Source organism: Pterocles gutturalis, unplaced genomic scaffold (genome assembly GCF_000699245.1).
Source record: "Pterocles gutturalis isolate BGI_N339 unplaced genomic scaffold, ASM69924v1 scaffold937, whole genome shotgun sequence".
Lineage (NCBI taxonomy): Eukaryota > Metazoa > Chordata > Aves > Pterocliformes > Pteroclidae > Pterocles > Pterocles gutturalis.
In genome coordinates, this window is record NW_010109846.1 from 105619 (window position 1) to 127776 (window position 22158).

The 22158-nt window shown below is 37.1% G+C and overlaps 1 protein-coding gene across 1 annotated transcript in view; it reads left to right on the forward strand.

Moving 5' to 3' along the window:
• Positions 1–937, forward strand: part of FTO (fat mass and obesity associated) — a gene marked incomplete at both ends in the record, with an annotated part of 64376 nt that extends 63439 nt beyond the window's left edge. The window contains one exon of the mRNA XM_010073086.1: positions 813–937. Coding sequence (XP_010071388.1) covers positions 813–937 — 125 coding nt within the window. The remainder of the gene's footprint in view (positions 1–812) is intronic.
• Positions 938–22158: the final 21221 nt, after the last annotated feature.

The following is a 22158-nucleotide window of genomic DNA, read 5'->3' on the forward strand; positions in this document are numbered from 1 at the left end:
TCCACCAAGGCTGTTTCTTTCCCAAACTGGCAGACATCAGGGGAAAGAAGAGGAGAAACTGGTGGGTGAGTTAGAAGTTGGAGGCAGAGGTGGAGTGAGGGGGTTGGAGTTGGCTTGCTGGGTGGATGAGGAACAATAAGAAGATGTGAAGTTCTGTTACCTCAACATGAACTGTCTGCACAACATTTGGGAAGGCCAGGAACTTCTAGTCTGCAGAGACTTCACTGCTTCACAGGTGACTTAAATCCATTGTGTGTATATATATTTATTTTATCAATTTTTAATTTAATCCATAAATAAAAAAGGTAGAGTTTTACTACTTGTTTACCTGAAATATTTAACAATAAAGAGAACATGGGCGCATCATCAGAAATTCCTTTCAGAAGATACAACACAAACAGGTATTTTCTTCTGTAGCTTCACCAAGGATCAAAGGGGAGGGTGAAATCCCCCAAACAAATGCTGTTTTGAGGAAAACATTTCTGATATGATTTGATACAAGAAAATATTTAGAAAAGAAAATAATTATGTCTCAAAAAAATGAGAGCTAGAATGCATGACGTTTTGTTGTGTTACTTAAGGCAGTGAGATTTTAAGGTTTACCTTACGTGCCATGTACATTGATTAAATACCAAATATATGGTGGCCATTTCTAACCATCATTTACTGTATTGATTTGTCAGCAGTGGAACTGTAATAAAAAAAGCTATTGATTTACTGTCCTTATTTGCTTATGGGCTTTTTATTAATTTTACACATTGTTTCCTATTTCTAGATTATAATTTTTGTGGGTTTTTTTTTTTCCCTTTAAGACAAGCCTGGTCCTCTCTGAAATTGGAAAAGAGGAACAAATTGAAGAACAAAGGAATGAAACCATCAACTGCTTCTTGATTGTTCTTACGGAGCGACAGAAGCTGCGTAAAGAATGGACAGAAAGGTGAGAAGTTTTTGAAAAATAGATAATAAAATTAAAAACAAGTATATCAAATATAATCCCACAAATCCCCTTGGGGGAGGGGGCAAGTTGACTTTAAAAAAAAAAAAAATCAGAATTTTTACTGTTCATATAGCATTTTTCCTCGAATGGAATAGTCAATGTTTCAGCTTCTGGTTTGAGTTACTTTGTGAGGCAGAGTGCTCCCTTCTTGTGCTTAGATAATGCAATCTGTTGATAGTAGCTTGATAGGCGGCATACATATTTGAGGATTGGTATCACCTTAAGTGCCCTCAGGTTTTCCTTATATTGTTAACAACATGAGCAATACTTCTTGCTGGCCTCCAATGCCGTACCCTTCTTGTCTGCTTTCTTCATGATCCTCGTGTTGTCTCATGGTGTCCTATCAGTGTTAACTGGGTTGTGTTGGGTGAGATTGTCACCAATGGCCATGTTGCTATGCTTCACATCAAATGACTCTTATTATACTTGAGTTATTAAATTGAATGTATTACTGTGGTAATAAACCAGCTGATGTTGTTGACAATTTTAAAAAGTTGTTTTTATTTGAAAAAGTTTGTTACTGGAGTGCATCATGCTTCTAGTTCTTTCAGAAATACGTGAATCAAAAAAGGGAATTGCCAGTGTGTGCCACCTTGTGTTCTTCTCTTTAGCTGCTAAATGAGTTGATGTCACCTTTTATCACATCTATTTCTAAAAGCTGTAGACTTATACTCATTTAATAATAACTCAGTTTTTTTGTTATTTGCATAAAATATCTAACATTCTGTGAAGTTTTTCTACCAAATATACAGCTTTCCTTTAAAACCAAGAGGTGTCCTGTGCTTACAATTAGGCATAGTTTTTAGTCATAAGTATTTTTTAATGAGATTTTGTTAATTAAAATTATCATGTAATTGACGTGATTTTTTTTTACCTGCACTAAATGTTCCAGTTAAGGGAGTTCTCTTGTGTTTTGTTAGTGTATAATTTTGGGAAATTCCTGAAAATTCTATGAGATTGACTTTAAAAAGTTAATTGTAGGTATTGGATACGATACTTGAGTGACTTTGCTGTTCCAAATAATTACGGTGAGTGGACTTGAAACATTTTAGAAGCTTTAGATAAAAATTAAATGTCATTACATGGTAGCAGTTATTGTTACGAATTAGTCTGTGTTTTATAAGTCTGTGTTCCTGTGAGTATGGAATGTTTATTTGTATACTAATCATTTAAGATCTCAGAGTGGACAAGAGCTTAGTAAGGTGAGTCTACAGTATTGTTCATATCATCATGTGGGTGTTGTTTCTTCCTTTTTGAGGAATTCCAGGGTTTTTTTTGTGTGGGCATCTTTGCGTTCCGTCGACATGCTTACTAAAAAATGCGAGTGGTTTGGCTCCATTGGAAACAGAGGGAATCACTTATGGGAATCACACACACATCTTTGTTGTGAACCAGAATAGAAAGCTTCCTAGAGATAGGGAAAGGCTAAACGATTCTAATGAGTGGAGTATCTTTTTAGTCATTTAAAAGTAACGTGGTCGCGGTGTTTCTGGCCCCTACGCGCCGTGCCGTCAGCGGCTGGAGCCAGCGCTGCAGTTGCAGACAGAACCGAGTCTCCAACACAGAAACCCCGAAGTTCCTGGGTGGGGGTAGGGAGAGGCAGAAGCAGACAAAGTGCAGACCTCCGTAAAACTAAACACCTGAAAGAAAATTTCAAGATCATTGTGCCTTGCAAGTTCTGAAATAAAGTGTCCTTGGAGTATTAAATATCCATAATCCTTTTTCTTTCCACTTGATGTTTCCCATCCCAGTGACTGACCTATCTGAGAGGCTCATCCATATGATCTGCATAAACAGACTGTTACCATACACCTCGCTTTACTTCATCAAAGCTTTGGCTAGATGTCTGGAATGAAGCACTGGCTGTGGTAGCCATCAAGCATACGGTGGTGAAAGTTATAAAACGTCCGCTGTGGTACTGGCAGGGCTGCCCATGTTTTAGAGATCAGTCTGTTGTGTACTTTGGAATTACATGAGAAAAATGTGCTCGGACAGGAAATAATTAGCACTTGTCAAAGGGCAGGCAATAGGTTACAGTATTTTACTTTCAACAGGCTATCAGGGGATCAGCGAGATTAGATAATAGAATTTTTTTTTCCTCTGGAAGTTAAATACAGATGACTCTAATTACCTTACATTGTGCATTAGAGAGCACATTATGAACAGTACAACTTCAAGAAATTTAGGTCAATGAAAGGAGGGCAGCTGGCAAAAACTACTCTGCACTTGGTCTTTGTAGAATTGTGCAGGCATTCTGTTTCATGGGTTTTATTTGTGTCATTGATACCTTAAATAAAAAAAATACAAGCTGGGAACTGTTAACAAAAATTAATTCAACTTTTTGAAATGCAGCTTTCCTCAGAGAAAGGCATGTGAACTGTTCTGATATGTGTATGTATCTGCTTGGTTAAAGCGTGTCCTTGTGTTCTTTGCTTTAAGCTGTACCAGTGTTTCTGCATATTAGCCAACTGAAATTATTCATTAAGTTTTCATTTCAGCTCTGTAGTCCAAACACATAGTCGTGCACTTAGCGTTATGGCTTGTCCTTTCGTATACTTCTGACTCAAAGATGTCATTGGTATCTGAAGTGTCTGAGCAGGTCTTCTAGGGATTCAAGTTGTTCTACGTTGAGTGGTAGTGATCCAAAATACTTCAGGTAGGGCTCAATGAATGTCCTCTAAGTGTTAACAGAAATGGTCCAGAGTTTCTGAAGCCCCAGATTTGTTTATACTGCGTGATAGTGCCTGATGGACAGGTTGTTATAGCTGTTAAAGAGCTGCTCGAGCCCTTTGAACTGACCCCTTCTTGACCTCTGCTTATAGAAGGTCACTGTTCAGCTTATTGAGGAAAGGGTGATTCTACTGTAACAACGCCGGGGTAAAGGAACAGCTGGGAATTTTTGACTAACCATGCAAACCTGTGTAGGCTTTTTAGGGTCACTGTATGATAATGAAAATTGTTACCAAATTATATGGAAATGTAACAGCAATAGTGGGAAAGAGAGGGTGGAGTCTAATGCATTGGGTTTGATAAATGAAGTGTGAAGTTACCCATCTGGCTCTAGACAGCCCTCTTTTTCTCTACGAAAGGGAAACATTTAAAAATAACCATGGTACATCTAGAATCAATGACCCATACAGAGAGCTGGAATAGATCAAGATTTAATGGTGGCTGTGGAAGAAATTATCATTTGAACAGTGAGACAAAGGATGAAAAAGTACAGTTCAATATCAGCACCTGATTCATTTTCAAAAAAGACCTTAATATTTTTAGCCCATTGATGATGCTATTGACATTTTTTTATTTTACTTTTTAAGTGGAACCAGAAAAGTTATATCATAAAGAAGCAGTTTGGCAAAAAAAAAAACCCCACCAGTACTTGAATTTCAAGAGAGAATGTGTCACTTTTCCTGATCAGTAAATGCCCAAGAGAACTGGAACATATAGTTCAATAAAAATTCTATCCCTTATTTCTCCTCATAGGTCTTGTATCATGTTATAATAATATTGTCTTTAATCTTTGCATGACATACTACATTGACTGGCTAGTAGTTTTTTGCTGTGTTTTTCACATAGATACATTTACTACCAAGCTAATTTGTCATCAAGAAATCAACAATAGATTAATTTAAAGGGTAATGTTTAACTACATTGAAATTATTAACTGCTGGGAAAAAACAGGGTTAGTTTAACCATTACTAAAATAAATGTTTTTAATGGAAAAATTTTATTAGTCCAAAATGGTTTTCTTATGATGCGGACTCTGTCCATTTTGCAATTTCCCCGGGTGAAATGGCACCATTTCTCCTGGGGGAATTCAGCCAGGTAATAGCAAATGTTAAGTTTTGGAGAAAGACATAATGAAGTGGAAAGTTTGACAGTGGAAAGTTTGGTTGCATTTTCATAGTTGCGCTATTTAGTCAAATTCTGAAATCTGAAGTTCTTTCTAAGTAGTCATGTAATGACAAATTGACGTAGTGAAAACAGAATAAACATCCTATAAATAATTTGTACCAAACTAAACACAAAATTCTTCTGGTTCATAAGATAAACATCAGAAAAGTGTTAATTGATTATATCTTCTAAGAATCAATAGTTTAGAACCTTGTCTCATTGAAATAACACAATGAAAAAAATCTATTTTATGAGGCCATTCTACAACTGCAAACATTTTGTAAATCAGATCACAGTGTATTTTTAGAATGGTCATGTTCTTCCATTTTTGCACATCACTTCAAAAAAGAAACTCTTACTCCTAGCAAACTGTGTAAGTTTCAGGTTTTGATTCAAACTTGAGCTATAATTCTTTAGTGTTTTTTGCCTTTGTCAAACCCCTTCTTAGATCTCACGATTTTGACAGAACAATGTGAAGGTGTCTATTTTTTTCGAGCTACATTGAACAGTTATCATACTAGTGAGATAGTCTTACCTCTCAGCAGTGAAATCTGGATTATTATGTGGATATTTATACAGGAATTTAAAATATAAGTGCATAATGTGACAGTGTGAGTCCTAATCTGTGATAATGCTGTTAGGTTCTATAAGAACAATGAAGAACAAGAGAGTGGAATCTTGAAAGTGCATGCTAAATGAGACACGAACAGGAAGATGCCTGTGTATTTTATTTTCTGTTTTGAAGAAAAAGTTCTCGTTTTTTTTCTTATGCCTTACCTCTTCATACTTTGAAATTTTAGATCACACCTAAGAAGGTAATTGGGGTTGATTTTACTCTTTTTAGCTCCAGTAGGAGAAAGTGATGTTAATGTAAAGAAGGAACATATTTTTTTCTGGAACAGAAGAGAAGTCCATGGGTTAAGAAGCTAGCATTGGCTTTGGGAAAACAAGAACAGGTTTTTTGTATTTACAGACTTTGTGTATTTTTCCAGATGTCACTAAATGCTAGTTTTTAAATGAAGTGTAGTAATACTCATTGAAAGACTCGTTGACAAATACTGAAATTTTTTGCACTCTCACAGGCCTGCCAAGATGATAAATATATGAAGTATTGTGAACTCTTCAGAAACTGCTGCAATGGGAGCCACCCTAGTTCCAAAGATTTAACAGACAAATTGCAGAGATATCAAAGTCTGACAGAGTATTTGGGTTGTTTAAAACTTCTGTGGTGGGTTTGTGTAATGACAGGGCTTTTTTCCTGTTGAGGAATCCAGCATCCATGTTTCTGAAATTAGTAAGGATCTCGGTACACACGGTGTGATCTCCAGCACGTTTTTTGGTAACAGTTGTCCTCTCTGGACAATATGTGTGTCAGCTGGAGTAGGTACTCAGTAAGGTAGCAACAAGCATAGACAAAAATTTTGATTTGTCATTTTGGAAATCAGAGGGGGGGAAAAAATTATAATTATATTTGGATTTTTTTATATTCATATTCTCTGTGTGTGCACGTGTATGCTCTTTAAAAGAAGAAAATTAAACTCTTCAGCACCCGGTATGTAACCTAAACCAGTTTTTTAGAAAGTAAATGTACGTTGTGTCTTAGATGGTAATACTGAATACTGTGTGTTAATCGGGAAGATGCTTTGAGGCAGACTAAAAATCAACCTTGCAGCTTTCACATGAATGGAGAAAGCGCTGAGACTTCAATGAAGTTGTCAGGTCTCCTGCTGTAGTTATGCTTCGACATCAGCTGCCTCGACTGACCTTTGACTTTGCTCCAGTTGCTTATTACCAGACTTCTTTTGCTTCTCGTGACCCTTCCTGTTTTCCGCCTCAGTCTTTCACCTGTGTTTCTTGTATTGAGGAGTCTTTGAAGCAGCCAAGCTTGGGATCAATAGGTACAAGTGCTGTGCAGAACAATGGAAATACTCCGTAATTAAACGCTGCTGTTTAACCACCGCTTTTATTTCCTTTGAAACTGTCCTGACCCTTTACACTTGAAAAGACTCGATGTTTGCAAGCTGTGGCCACTTACAGAAAATGCTGCTTCCTACCTTGTGATGTCACTATAAACACAGCAAGTACGGGGTAAAAAATGTTACTTGGTGCAGGGACCTAAAACAGATGGTATTATAGAGCAGTCTGGTAAAAGTCACAGAACTTCAGCTCTGTGGCTTTTGTGTGTCAGACTCTTTCTTTAGGCACGTTGTAGGGATTATTTACGCTGAGGTGTTACTTCATTTTAGTTTTGATGCTCCACTTTTGAAAGCCATAGAGATGCGTCATCCCATACCTGAATAACTACTAAATCAGAATTCTTTGACATTTCCCTTTTCGATTTCCTGCTTTTGTTTTTGTTATGCTAAATGGATTTTTTGAAGATGATTCAGTGACAGTTCCAAAACTGACAAAGGACACAAATTCAGTCCTTATTTATAGTGCAATTAGAGTTTCCAAAACGAAAAGTGATGAAGAATTTTCCCACTCTATCAGAGTGCATTTGGCGGTTATTTTATTTTATTTTAAAGCTAAATTTGTTAGAGGTTTGACTTTATTTCACCTGGACTTTTAAAGGCTTTTAAAGTCAGCATGGGTGACATCTCCTTATTTATGTAAGCTTTGATGATTGCAGTACAAGAAAGACAGTTAGTGGTGTTTTTCCAGTGGTTTGACAATGACTTGCTCACTACCACTGGGAGATCTGAATGCTGGAAATGGAGATTATTGTGTTTCCAGGCTTCAGGATAGTGGAGATTGAATAGATCACATAGGCGACAAGTTTATAATCTGTGGAGGCAGTGTGTTAGCCACATCATCAGACAGTTGAACCACAAAGTAGCATTAGCATCAGCTGTCATCATTCCTGTAAGAGAGAACGGTGTTTGCCAGGGGAAAAGGAGAAAAGCTGGGGGAGTTCAGTGTGCTGTACAGTGCTTTGTAGCTGCCTATATTAGCTAAAGATCTGGTGTTATAAACTAGGGATCAAGTGTGACTGGTCCAGTGAATGAAAAATTATCATAGATTTATTTTGCTTTACCCACTGATGTTTCTTTCTTCTGCGATATCAATCCATACTTTCCTCTGTGTTCAGCCAAATGTGCTAACATCATGGTATGTGACATGTTCATAAAACTACTCACAAACTTTGTATGAACTAAAACTTAGTCTAAAACTAGACATTTAAAATTAAACAAGTCTAAAGATAGAATTCTCTTATTTGAAATAATAGAAGCCTTATCCAAACAAGACTTTATTGTTGTTAGTAATGCTATTGTCACAGCTTTATCTGTCATAAAGTTGAATTAAATTAAATTTAATTTGGAAGATCTGTGTTAAATAATCTTTATATGTTACCACTACAGAAAAAAACAGAGGGTAACAGAAAGGGTTTAGCTAGCCAAATGGTGTGCTTGTCATGTCATAGCATGAGGCATGAGTGAGCAGATGCTTACATAAGTTCATGACTTAAGTCTTAAATGCTGTCAGCCTTATGTTATTAAAGTTTTTCCAGATATATAGAACTTGATGGCTCCAGGGAATGGTAATGAAATACAAAGCCTTTCATTTTCAGGTCAGCGATTCAAATATGGTTCAGGTAGATAGTGCCAAAGATAATTCCCGTTGGTTATCTGTGTTTGATGGCCTATGTAAAACACATTGGTTCTCCAGCCCTAGTAGGCGGGTGTGTATACCACGTAAAGCAACTGTTACAGCTGACACTAATTGGTATCCTTGCTGGCATTTTTGGAGCAGCCAAAAATTAAATAAATGTAGAAGCTGAGTGAGGTGCTGTCAGTGCTCTAAGCAGTCTAGACCATGGTTGTGAGGGAGTGATAAGCCAATGGATATCATGGTGCACTTTGGGCACGATGAAGAATGTCAGTCTGTTGCATTGCTCTCCAGTGTTCTTGCACTAAAAGTTAACAATGATTTACACAGATAATCATACGCTGGTGAGAGAGCCATGGATGATGTCAGCAACATTGGACAAGAAGGAAGTGCAATCCACTGGGAAGTCAAAGAATGGGTTCGAGATGTATCAACTCATCAGAGAAACTAAGTGAACTGGAGAATGGAATTGGATTTACTTGGTTTTTTTTTTGATAGTGATGAGATCTTTTGGGCATCTTAACAGTTTCATTTGTCTGTGTTATTTCTGCTGTTTATTTTGTCTAAATTTTCAATTCTTAACGTATCATTGCTGCGGAATTATTAAATTATAAAGCCATGATGATATTTAAAATAGCTAAAAAAAGGAAGTTGGCATTTCTTGTATTTAAAATGTTCCATAAAAACAGAGCGCTTGAGATCCTGTTACATAGCATGCATTGTATATTTAAAATGTTCTATAAAAACAGAGCACTTGAGATCCTGTTACATAGCATGCATTGTTTTAATGTTCTTTGTCTTATTTTGGTAAATGACAGCAGCCCCAAATGGGAACAGTGCTTAAATCATATGTAGGAGCAGCAGAAGAAAATCCTACCATAACTTGCTTGAGTAGCTTAGCCACCTGAGAACACTTCTGGAGGTATGCAACATCCCACCTTACTGGTCATTAAGAATTCTACTTATATTTCCATATTGCTGTATTCTAGAGAACATCTAAGCTGGCTTGTTAGTGGAGGGGATAGGACTCGTGAGTGAGAAGTGTGTTAAAGTAACATCAGGGGACATCAGTGATATAATTAGAAATTGAGAGGAACAATTGAAACAAAAAGGTGTCTTGAGATGTATCAAAAGATTAATTGAGAAACAGGCTCTCAAAAGGCAGGGTTTGTGGGGGAAGCTAAGGAAAGGCAATCAAGTATTAAAGTAAAAGCAGTAATACTAGGAGAAAAGAGTATTCTGTTGGAAAAGGAGAGTTCTGAGAATTTTAAAAGCTGCTAATAGGAGGGTGTTCCACTCTTTTCTGCAAGGGTAAGCTGAATGGATCCATCAGTTATGCCTGTGGATGTGCTAGAGTTAGATTTAGCTCCAAATTATGCTGCATTTATTTTGCAAGTTTAGACAATATTAGACAATTAGAATTTTTGCTAGCTGTTTTTGAGCAAGTCAACATTTTCTTATTTTTATTTTTTCGCATTTAGTAATGGCAGCATTTGGGAATTCAGAGTTTTGAAAACTATTCTTACCATAATTATTTTTGACTGCCTAGTGGAGGTGGATTTGAGTAAGTTCTCAGGAGGTGTGAGGTAATAAATGTATCTGCTCCAGCGTGGGTGACTTGCTAGCTGTATAGTATGTTCACTGTAAGGCATATAAGGTCTAATTATTTTATATCAGGCTTTCCTGAAGGCATTAGGTATTTGCCCTTCTTATATTTGGAGGTATGGATAATCCCAAAATCCAGAGGTGTGTTAGGGATTGAGAGGGAGGTTGGAGGAGAGGAAAGGAGGGGAGGAAGGGGATTTGAGATGGAAGGTGAAATGTTGGAGGTTTTAAACTGTTTTGCTTGCCTGTAGGTGACACTGTTGCATCACTTATCTGTACATTTTCACATGTCTTGTCCAGGGACAAAAAAAAAAAAAAAAATTTGAGAGAGATTCAAATAAATACATTACACTAATGATTCCTTAAGCCTTGGCTAGAGAGTAGTGTCTTAGCTACAGGTTTTCACATATCTTGTCCAGGGACAAAAAAAAGAAAAAAATTTGAGAGAGATTCAAATAAATACATTACACTAATGATTCCTTAAGCCTTGGCTAGAGAGTAGTGTCTTAGCTACAGGTAGATGAATTGCATGTTCTCTTTCCCAAAGATGGCAGCAGTTTATAATACTATTACTGATTAACTAGCTCACTAACCTTGCATCTTCAGTATTCCCTTGAATCGCATGATGCTAAAAGGATTGCTCTGCATGTTTCTAAAGACTAATGTAATAAACCAAGATGATAATATGCTGATCAAAAAAAAAAAAAAAATCTTAATTTGCTGCTAAGTTATGGCAGTATAAAGTTAAAGTGTTTTTCTTTGCTTAAGTCGTTTAAATTAATAATGTGTGCCATTAAGTGAAATCTTACAGAGGATTTTTTTCTTCTTTGCCATTAAGTGTGCTGGCTACAGAGAAAATGAAATATTCTATGAGGCTTGAGCAATCATCTATCTCTAAGCTACGGTGTGCCTGCTGCCAGATGTTCAGGTGCTGGTGCTGCTGCTTTGACATGTATATCTCTTCCAGGCAAAAAAACAATATATACATCAGTCCAGGTGCAAAGTGGCCTTGCCAGCAAACCTGCCTCCTCCTGGCTGTGACACTCATCCACTCCCCGTCAGAATGTGTACGTTAGAAGGGGATTGTAATTAACCCCTGGAAAGCATAGGTTTCGCTAAAGTGATGTGCGCAGTAATGATATTGTTAGCTTCCTTAATTTCCAGTTTCACCATCAATTACGCCGTGTGTTTCATCCAGTTGGTGCTACCCTCCCAGTGTTAATTATAACCTACAAGACTGTTACAGTTAATTTTATGGCAAGCATATTGTCTCTTCAAGGCTCCACAGCAGCTCATAAATTATCTTGAAGGTAAAATGTAACTTGGGGAACTAGTTATGAAAATTCCATCCATCTCGCTTAGGAGGTGCAGCTGCTACTGTCAGCTGCCTCGCTGCCGCCTTGTGAAGGAATTATGGTGGGTCAGGTTGAAGAGGCTAGGCCCAGGCTGTCACCGAGGAGAAAGGCTGTCCTGGCCCTGTCAGACAAGTACCTTCTGCCAATCCCTCGTGGCTTCACGTTGCAGGCAGGAAAAGGCAGGCGGTGCAGGTGGAGAGTCCCCAAGCTGTCTCTATTCATTACTTTACAGAAACTTGTTTTAGGTAGGCAGGTACGGAGACCTTTTCACTGTTGTCATAATGTTAGGCATCATCTGCAAAGTGCAAGATGGATAACTCTATAAATAACTCGCCATTCTGGTGGGCTGGGGGAACGGAGAGAAGATGATTAGCGCCGTAGACGCACATGAAATAGCTCGCTGGTTTGCAAAATGACTGTTGGCTTAATTGTAGCAGGAGCTTGGTTTGGAAGAGCACATCTGTTCGCTTTTATTTCGCACGCACAATACGAGGAGGTGCAATTTCCCTGCTAGGTGATTTGTGTTGGAGATTCACATTAGATAAATTAGCATGGGTTTGTATTGGAATTATTTATGACATCTGTGTATGCCCTGTATTTTTGCTGAAGGAATTGTAATCACTTGTTTTCTTTTAAAAAGGCAGGAGGGAAGAAAAAGAAAAATAAAGCAACCCACCACTCAGAACAATGAGCTTGGCATTCAGTGCTATTTATATTTTTTGCAGTATACTTGTATTATTACTATAATGCCTTATTCTACCCTTTATAGAAAAAATTCAAGACTACCATAAAAACATAACACCTTATTCTTCTGTCTCTTCCTTTCATATTTTGTATTTCAGCAGTTTCCAAATGCTGTCAAGCTCTGGGTGTTCCTTTAAGAATGAAACCTAAATACAAATCACATTTCCTGAGAGGCTTTTTTTGTTTCCCCACTATTTTACCTTTCGAAAGGACTTGTGTGTTTATGGTGTTGTTTCCTAACCTCATTTACAGCTGGGAGGGCATATGAGAAGGAACACTGAAAGCCGATACTTAATACATTTCCGTAGGCAACCGCTGTGCAGATGTGAACGTACAGACCCGTTGTGAATGAGTAAATGTTGTGAATGCAGTTGAGGAGAACATGAACAAACACAATAATGAAAACCAGCAAGAATAATGCATCGAAATATACATTGTTCATTTGTTTCAACAATCTTCATTCAATTTTAATAATTTTTGATTATTCATTATACAGGGAAGTAACATTTTTCAAAATAATGCTGACTTTGTAAATCAGACCTTTTGTATGTTTGCAAAGGGGAAGAAAAAAGGCTGATCAGAGAGTGCAAATTAGTATACTTTTAATGTATGTTCGTTATTGCTTTTCCCTTGGCATTTACAGTAAATGTGATATCTCTTAGAGGTCCATTCTTTTCCCAGAGTCAACAATACATATTTTGGTGTATTCAGATAAGAAACCCCTAAGTTTCAACTGACCAGAATCCTGTATTTCTCTTTGTTTAGTTTATCCAGAAAGAAGCTGTGCATTAGGCACAGCCTTGGGCAAAGTGAGGTGTAAAAACAGGATTGTCTCAATGGTAGACCCAGAGGCATTGCTTCTCAGAAGTAGAGGTCCTTCTTGGCTTCGTCCTTTCCTTGTCTCTCTCAGAAGAGAGGGGGGAAAAATTGTGACTGTTGCCAGCATATACCATTTAGTGTGGGGTTTCTTCACCTGGTCACCTCCATCATTATCTCCTACACTGTAGGATGTCAATTACTATAGAAAGATTATCCATCAGTATTGCCAAAGCAATGCCTCCATTGTGGGTTCTCCCCACAATGATGATTCTGCATCGTAACTGGGAGGTATCTGCTGTATAGTTCTCACTAAATTTTTGATGAATTTGTGTGGGTAGAAAAGGTTGGGGACAAGGAGAATTTTAAGGTCCCATACTGGTTTTTAAATGGATGACTGTTAAGCATCCAAAAATGTAACATTTATTTTGCTTAAAGTCATGTAAAAGTATCTGGATTATCATTGTCATTATCATTGTCTCTTCTCAGATTGATTTTATGCCATTGCAATATTGCTGAGTTCAAGAGAGTTGCTCTTGGTTTAAGTTAGTCTATCTGAGAAGAGAATCAGGGCACAGGCCCTGGTAAATATCCTTCACATTTTCTTAGGATGGAATCTCGGACTTCTATTGTGACACTGCTGCAGAAGATGCATCTGATTGGAAAAGTCTTTGTGGTTTGTAATTTGGCACATAAAATGGTCATTACCAAAGTAATTCTCTTTAATATATAAGAAATCATTTTAGTGCAATTGAATAAGAAAACCTTTCTCAGAATAAAGTGCCTGTGTTTCTTGGCCAACTTCAGTAGGAAAAACTGCCTTGGAAAGCAATTGAACTATGTAGTATTGCAGGCTTGTTTTTTAGGAAGATGAATTAAAGTAGCTATAAAATAACAGAAGAGAGGACAACTTAAGAGCTGGATACAGACCACTCAGTTGTCACAGGCAGATGCCTTTGAAGAAGCGTTGCTCTTTCTTGCTTACCATGACTCAATATGTTCTTTTATATCTTCAACCCAAGAAGAAAATGAATTTTCAAAATAGCCTCATTATTAGTCGTTAGATTCCAAAAGACATTGAGGAAAAAAGGGGGGTTTATGGCTCTAGAGTCTTATTTATGACACATAGAATTTAGACGTTTTTGTTGTAAAAGGAGTACTTGAAAAGAACACAAACTCAAATGGAATATGTTAGCCAGCACTATCAACTAGATTAATTTCTAAGAATAAAAATAATTTTGTAGCTCAAATATATGTAAATATCAAAAGGATTTAAATCAGTTTGCGCAGATCAGTGTGGAAACTTGGTGCTTGAAAATGTAGAAAGAAAAGAAATAATAGTTTTTAATTTTGTTGTAATAGGAAGATTTATTTTTTGAGCTTTCTGCTTGCTAATAGTTAAGCTTCTAGTAACATGTGAAGACCTCGCTGCATGTTGAATCTTGTGAAATCAATGGAGCACTGCATGCAGTTGACCATTTGCTCATTCAGTTTGCCCATGAAAACAGGTGGTCAATATTGCTCATCTCTCTTATTGCACTCTAATATAGTACATTTTGATGTGAATTAGTCTTTCTTTGGTTTCACAATGTTCCCGTACTTTGCTCTTTTGTTACTCTAAGATAGAAAATCACTGTTCCTCACTGCCGTTTTAGGGCCTTCTGATCCATTTGGTGTCGATGGGTAAGCCATTGTATCATTTGCCATGGGTGAGAAGTTTAAAACTTCTGAGTAGGATTGCTAGGCTACCAAAATACTGTGCAAATTTGATTGCGTAATTACAGCTACATGATTAAGAAGCAAAAGCTTGATACATATTTGGTGCCTGGCTCAACAGAAGCATTGAGCAAGGTAATTTCAAGAATTTATGTAGTCTCTTGGAAAGAATATAGCTTGCAACAAAGTAAATAGAATCACTTTTGTGTTTAAATTTTCACATGTTCAGAGCAGGCTACTTTAAGTATATGTCTGACTTCTAGCACGAATTTAAGTTGTTAGTCCTGCAGTGTAACTCTGCACACAAATGTACTTTGTTGAAAAGGCATCTGCTTGGTTTCATAGATTTGGACAATGTTTAGGGACTTCTCTCTCCACGATGTCCTTGTGCAAAAGGAAATCCTCTTCATCACTTGTCAGACTGTTTTAAAACAAACCAACCAACCTAAACAAACAAAAAAAATCCCCCAAAACAAAACCAAAAACTCACTTTGTATATTAAGTATGTACATTTATGAAACACGTAACTTTTCTTTTTTCTCACTAGAACCCGTAAACCTGTGCGCTAGGATGCTTACGTAGTTGCTGATCATGAGAAGCATTGACTGACCTTTGCTGTGCACTCTTAATTGCTAACTGATATGGAAAATACGAATTCTTCAACTTTTACTAATGTTTATTTTTATCCTACAAAAGAAAGAAAACATACTGTCAAATATCAAAAGAAAAAAGGTTTCATTTTTGTTTCGCGTGCATCCAACTTCTTAAAATGCATCAATTATTATGAGCTGCAATTGATGACGAATACAGAAAAATAATTTTGTTTGCCTGCTCATTTTTTTTTTCCAAAGCCTGACCTTTATTTAAGCATATTATTTTTTGGTGTCACACAAAAAAAAACCCCTACAAGATTTATTGGCGTTTGTATGGAAAAAATGAAAGGATTTTCATGTTTTGTAAGAAACTTAATACACTCTCACAGATGGCCCAGCTCAGGTGTGATTTTAATTATGAGATAAAACAAAGCCCAACACAGTAGGAAGTAGTCTTAATAAACGGCCTGAAGCTTTTTGTCTTCATGTGTCAAAAAGCCTTTTTATTGCGTGACGAAAAATTTTTTCTTTACTAGCTGTTTCTCAAAATGCTTGAAAAAAATACAAGGGCTTCCAAAGTTCATATGAATTATTTTGGTCAAGTAAAAAATAAGAATTTTTTTCCATGTTTTTTTTTTTCCCCCCCCAATAAGTTTAGATTTCTGCTGGCAAATGGTAGAAAAAATGCATGAATAATAATTAAACCTTCAAGGACACTAAGGCTTTATTTAAAAATAAAACCATTTTCTAATTAGATGTTGTCCTTGTTTGTTGGTGTGTTGTGTTGCTTAGTAGTAACAAAACCTGAGAATTTGTTAAGCCTGGCTTAAACTGCACCATCAGAAACTAATAATAATTTAAACCTTGCTATGGTATTCACCCTTTATTATTAAACCACAAATAGTAAGATGCTATTGTTAAATATTACTAATATATTGTAATGGTGGTGTACTGCCTTTCCCTGAGTAGGGAATTCTGAGGACCTCATGTTAGGACCTCGGTGTCCTGCCATAGTTAATTATCCATAGATAATGGTTTTCAGCAGTAGCTGTTCTGAACATCACAACCTCACTGTTAGGGACTTCATAAATATTTGCAGACTCAGGTGCAGAGCACCTATGTACTTCTCCACAGAAGCCAACAGCTGTGGTTTCTTGCCTGCGCTATACATCACAGGCAGCGGCTCATTTATTGTGGCAAGCCTAATGGTGCAAATGGCAAGCTTTATGTCCTATGCTACGCCGTGGTAATATGTTTCTTGCAGATATGCTACCTTATCTTTCATGAGTCATCTGTCTTTTCTAATACAAAAATATCTCCGAAAGCTGGAACTTCTGGGGTTCATGTATTGGTAAAATTATTTAAAACTTCATTTTAGAGTCCATAACCACTATCACCACTGATGCTGCAAGGTGTCAAACTAAAACCAGGTGGTTCACAATTGAATTTTGCATCTGTGAGCTTACTTTTAGGGGACAGTTATTTTTAATAATTATTTCAGTTACAGGACAGTGAAGACAGTGACCCTAATGAGCTTTTGTAAGTAATGCAGGGTTGATGGGTTGGTTGTTTTTGTTTGGTTTTTTGGGGGGTTTTTTTGGTGTTTTTTTTTCTGTCTGTTTGAATACCTCTCATAGGAGGAAGTACCCATAAACTTCAGGTAGCTGTGCATCACCTTAAATTGTGGCTGGGAATATTGGGAGATTCTGTGTAACATCCCGTCTTTAATTGCTGTGGGATAATGGGGTGAAAGGAGGCGATGCTGGGTTTATGTACGTGGAACCAAGCCACATTCAGAGTGAGGTGTTCTAGCAGTGGAGAAACTTTAATGGTCTCTGATTAGTAGTGAGTAAGCTCCTCTGTCTACAGGAGAGGGGTAACAGCTTCATGTGCTTAAGGACAGCGTTCCTAATAGGAGCTCTGACTTGCGACATTTGAAGGAAGTGAACAGTCATAGGGACGGTGATAGTGTTATTAACAGTTTTATCTCAGGTCTGGTAATATTTCGTCTTTTCCTTGGAGCGTTTGCTCTTAGGGAACTGTGCTTACGTGTCTCAACTTTTATTTATTGCAGAGCTGCTGAGAAAGGCTTGATAACCTTCCTTATAAAAGCATATATATATATATATAGTGTGTGTGCTTTATGTATGTATTTATAAACTTGCACACATACATGCTCGTGGTTTCTGAAACCTGGCAGCTTTTGTAGGCTTAGGATTGTCAGCTGTAGGAACACAACGGAAAAACTCCAGCAATTAATAGTGGGGGTTTAATAATAAGTTTCTAAACCAGGAATGTTGTGTGTTACAGTACTGTGTTTTCAGTATAGAAACTTTTTTTTTTCTTCCCTCCCTTATGGAAAAACTGTGTATGCTACTGGTGTTTCAACATGTTGGGAGATTTTCAAATCTTTGAATGCATGTAGTTTTAGGTATGGAGCTGCATTGTACACTGATGTAGCTGCATATATTCCTTTTTTCTGAATCTTAATATATCCCTAAATATTTTTTTTTTTTTGGGGGGGGGGGGGGGGTGGAATTCCATCTTAATTCAAAAATAAAAGTAATGTTACATAATTATTGCGTCACAGCTTATAGTAATACATAAATAGTGTACCTTAGTTTAGAAAATATGCTGTATACTTTATTTGTATTATAGTTTAGAAACAAAAATTGTGATTTCTAACTATTCTATTGTATGAAATAGCTATAGAAAATATTTTGATTGGCTGACATAATACAATAGCAGTAAGATTTGAAATGTTACTCAGCAAATTGGTTTAGTATTCAGTCAAAAAAAAAAAAAACCTTCTTCATCTTTTTCCCAATGCTTTCAACAAAGGCCTCGGGGAAGTATTTTTTTCCAAAATTTTCCATTCTCTGCTTCCCTCACCCTGCCATCCGTGCATCCTAGCTCCTAATCCTTTGCCATTTTTGGATTTCGAGGATTATATTGTATTAATTCATCTCTCTTCTAGTGATATTCATCATGTATTATGAGAAGGTACAATAGTAATCTAGAATAAATTAATAATGGTGCATTTTAAGGTCTTGATCATGTGCTGACTGTGGGAGGATTTGGAAGGATAGTGTATGGTCCATATTCTGTAGAAATTAGAGTCTGTATTAGGCAGGAAAATTATCCTTGTCCGTCCTGTTCTGTGTGTGTCACCCACTGGGATTCTCAGCTTATGTGATGCCAAATAGCCTATCAATATTTATTTTTTATAAGATTTCTAGGAGATCAGTTGTTGATGAGTAAGGACAGCAGTGGGTTGCCTTGGTTGGTGGATGTCTTGACCTGCAGGGATGGCCGTGAAGCATGCATCCTCAGCACTGGCTGCCTGGTCTTTGAGACGCTTCTAACTGGTTTCAAAGCTGTCAAACACACAAATTTTATTATACTCACCATCCAGCAAACTGCGTAGTGACTGCAGGAAGCTTTGTATATCAGTGTTGTTATTCCTGTGAGCATTATGTTTTGTTTGAAGTTACGATTATGATGTTGCTTATTCAGATACCAGTTCTGGCTTTGGTACAAACCTTGAGGATGGAGTCCTTGTTCTGATGCACATCCTACGCGCAATAGATCATGTCTTTCTACTTGTTAATCCGCTTCTGCCGATTGACTCAAGGTGAGTCAAAAGCTGGTAATACTGGTCTGTTTTACCCCACAGATGCTGCGTTCTCCTTCTGTGCTGGATGGGAGCAGTGCTGATGACCAGCATGTCACTAGCATGGCTTGGCTATCTGGCCAAGAAGTCATTAATGTCAGACAAAAACCCAAAGTAAGCAAAGGGTGCTGGTTTGTCAGTGCGAGGTGGTATGTCTCCCCACCAAACAGAAGACACAGTGGCAGAGCTCATTTCCCTTGATTTTTAATGGTACAAACCTAAAAGTTACTTGGAAAACACACACATGGTTCTAGGATTAAAATTCAGTATTTCTATTAATTTAACTGCAGCTATATAATAGATTTTTAGTTGTATGCACTTTAAAATTCTGCTGGTAACCATTCTGTTGGTAAGTAAGGCCCCTTTGTGTCATTAACAAAATGTAACTGATCCTGATCTGTTTTTTTTCAGGGGGGTGGGTTTAATCCTCAATATAATCAAGGAAAGAAGCTTTTGACTCATGAGAGTAAATGTTTTCGATCCTTTGTTGTCAGATCCCACAATTTTCTCTACAGCAGACTTAGATGAAACAGAAAGCTGATATACTGAGCCACTGGAATTGCAGTCTTGTAATTTAGAAATATCCATTTTATCCCTTATAATTTCTTCACTAAGATTCTTCAGTCTGAATCTGATATAGGTAGGAGCCAAGACAAACAGTAACCATTTATAGACCTTCAGACCAGTTTGGATTTCACTAGAATGTAAAGCCAAAGAGTTCTTGGCTTTGTTTCATGCGTCTTACAAGGATAGAAAGTGCGTTGAAATTGTAGTACTCAGCATAGCTGTGTGTTTCTGTAACATCTGCAAGTTTTTATTTTCAACATTATAAAGATGTGAAAATACTTCTGCAGTAAACTCTCCTAATTTATGAGCTGAAGAGCTTGATGGAAAGTCCTTTAACTTTTTGTAGACATTATTTCTAGAAAGTTATCTCCGGTCCTTGAAGCAGGAGCTAGACGACGATGCTATCAGCGATGCCATACATGTGCTTTTGTAAAGGAGAGGGCAGGTGCACTTGTTTTCTGTGTGGGGCCTTGTCCGTAGAGTACTGACAAGTATTAAGAGTTTTGATCCTTCAGAACGCTTCTGAATGCACAGCTAACTTGCTGTGGTTTTAAAGAGCAAGTGCTGCAGCAGATAGTATTGCAGGACCAAGCCATAAAATTGCTTTCATAATTTATGTGTGTACTTGTTCTAGACATGTTTGCCAAATGTCTAGAATAGCTTACAGTGAGTGTTCCAGTTGCGTGGCACAAAAACATGGAGAAAATATATTTGTTCCAGGAGTCTTAGAATTAAAAACAAAAACCCTACCAAAACAGGCTCTTCCTCTCATTTTAGTATGTTATTTACCTACCACCCAGCATGCATGTGCATGCATCCCTGATTTCCTGGTGCCTATACTGAATTGAGTAAGCAGAGTTTGCCAAAGTATCATTCAGAGTTTGTCTTGTCTTGCCCTGTCCTCCTGTGTTACAACAAACTTGAGATGCAGAGCAATGGTTTAATTGGTCTGTTCCCCCAGAAAGGTCTTTTTAGTATAGCTTTCACTATTTATTCTACCTTATATAACACTTTGAAATGCCTGGATGAAATTGTTTTGTAATGTATATAACAACAAAAAAGAGAGGAACCTCATGGTTGCAGAATCCACGTTGAGAAAGCAGTAAGGCAAAAACATTGTAGTACCAACTTCTTTACAGTTGAAAGTTGTGAAAGAGTTTTAAATGTTGTCGATATCTGTGGCTAAATCCCTTTGAAACAGATGTATGTAATCTACAGAAAAATGACATGACAAACAGTGTGTAGAGAATGTGTCCCTCACCAGTATATAGATGAGGACCCTTCTTGTGTGTAATTGGTTTTGAACTAAAATAGATGATACAGCAATCAGTAACATCTCGTCTAAATGCGTGTCACAAAAACACACATTACATATTTTCCTCTCTGTCAAAGACGGTTGGTTCTGTGTGCAGCAGATTATTATCTAGTTTTCTCTCTTCTGCTTCTCATAAAGAAAATGTTTTCTATGAAATTCAATTCCCAGTTCTTGAATGGAGTTCCAAGACCAGAATACTACTGACTTTCACTACTTTAAAAGTCCCCAGCAGTCCTGTATCCAAAGAAATGACATAGGGGATGAAAGTATTTGCCTCAGTAGAAAGATTACCTCGTGTGGAGAAAATTGCAAACCAGACATCCCATGAAATAGCTTAAAAACACATAATTTTTCGAGAAAGCCATTAATACCAGTTATTAAAGCAGCCAACCTAAAATGCACACTTCTAGAGTCAGGATGAAGATGACATTTGAATTTGTAGTCCCTCAAAATCTGAAGTTTTCACGATGTCACTGCCTAATGACATAGCTTTTTAAAACGTTCATTGGCATGCTTACTCCACTCCCATATTTAAAGGTAATATTGCCTATAAAATTATACTTGAAGTTAGAATTTCGTTCTTTGTTCTCTGTTTAAGGTTACCTCTCAGAAAAGCAGCTAATCAATAAATAAAGAGCTTAATGGATGAGAGCAAATAACTGCATTCTGGATAACTAAATCTGGAAACTGTTTCACTCCAAATCTCTCCAAATAAAATAAAAAACAATCAAGAAGAGTTTTGAAAGAATATAGATATTGTCTTGTTTTGTCATGTTACCTTGGAGCACTCTCATTCTGTACAGAAGTAATCAAAAGGATGATAAACTAAAGAATTAATGAAGAACCTTTTAGTTACTGTACGTGTCTCACTCTGGGGATAGATAACCGTAAGATGACCTTTCCACATCTGGGGTCAAGCGCTAGCAAAAGTTGTCGTCTTCTTGGACTTCAGCTGGGCTGGCGTTTCTGACAGACGTGTAAACAGATGCAAGCATTGTTGCTAATGACAGGTGATTATAAGTGGCATGGGTGCCAAGGTAATTAAACCAGGCCTTGACAGGAACATTTGGTGAAATCGTATTTCAGCATTAGAAAAATTGTTGCAACACATTTTTCCCTGCTAGGCTATAGACCTGAATATCATTCATTTTGATTCTTTGGCCGTAGTACTCCAAAATCTGCTCGTTGCTTTGAGTGTAAGGAGGATTCAGTGTAGGGCAAGAGATGAAAATAGCTGTTTGAATAGAGCAGGTACCCATGGGTAGGGTTTGGGA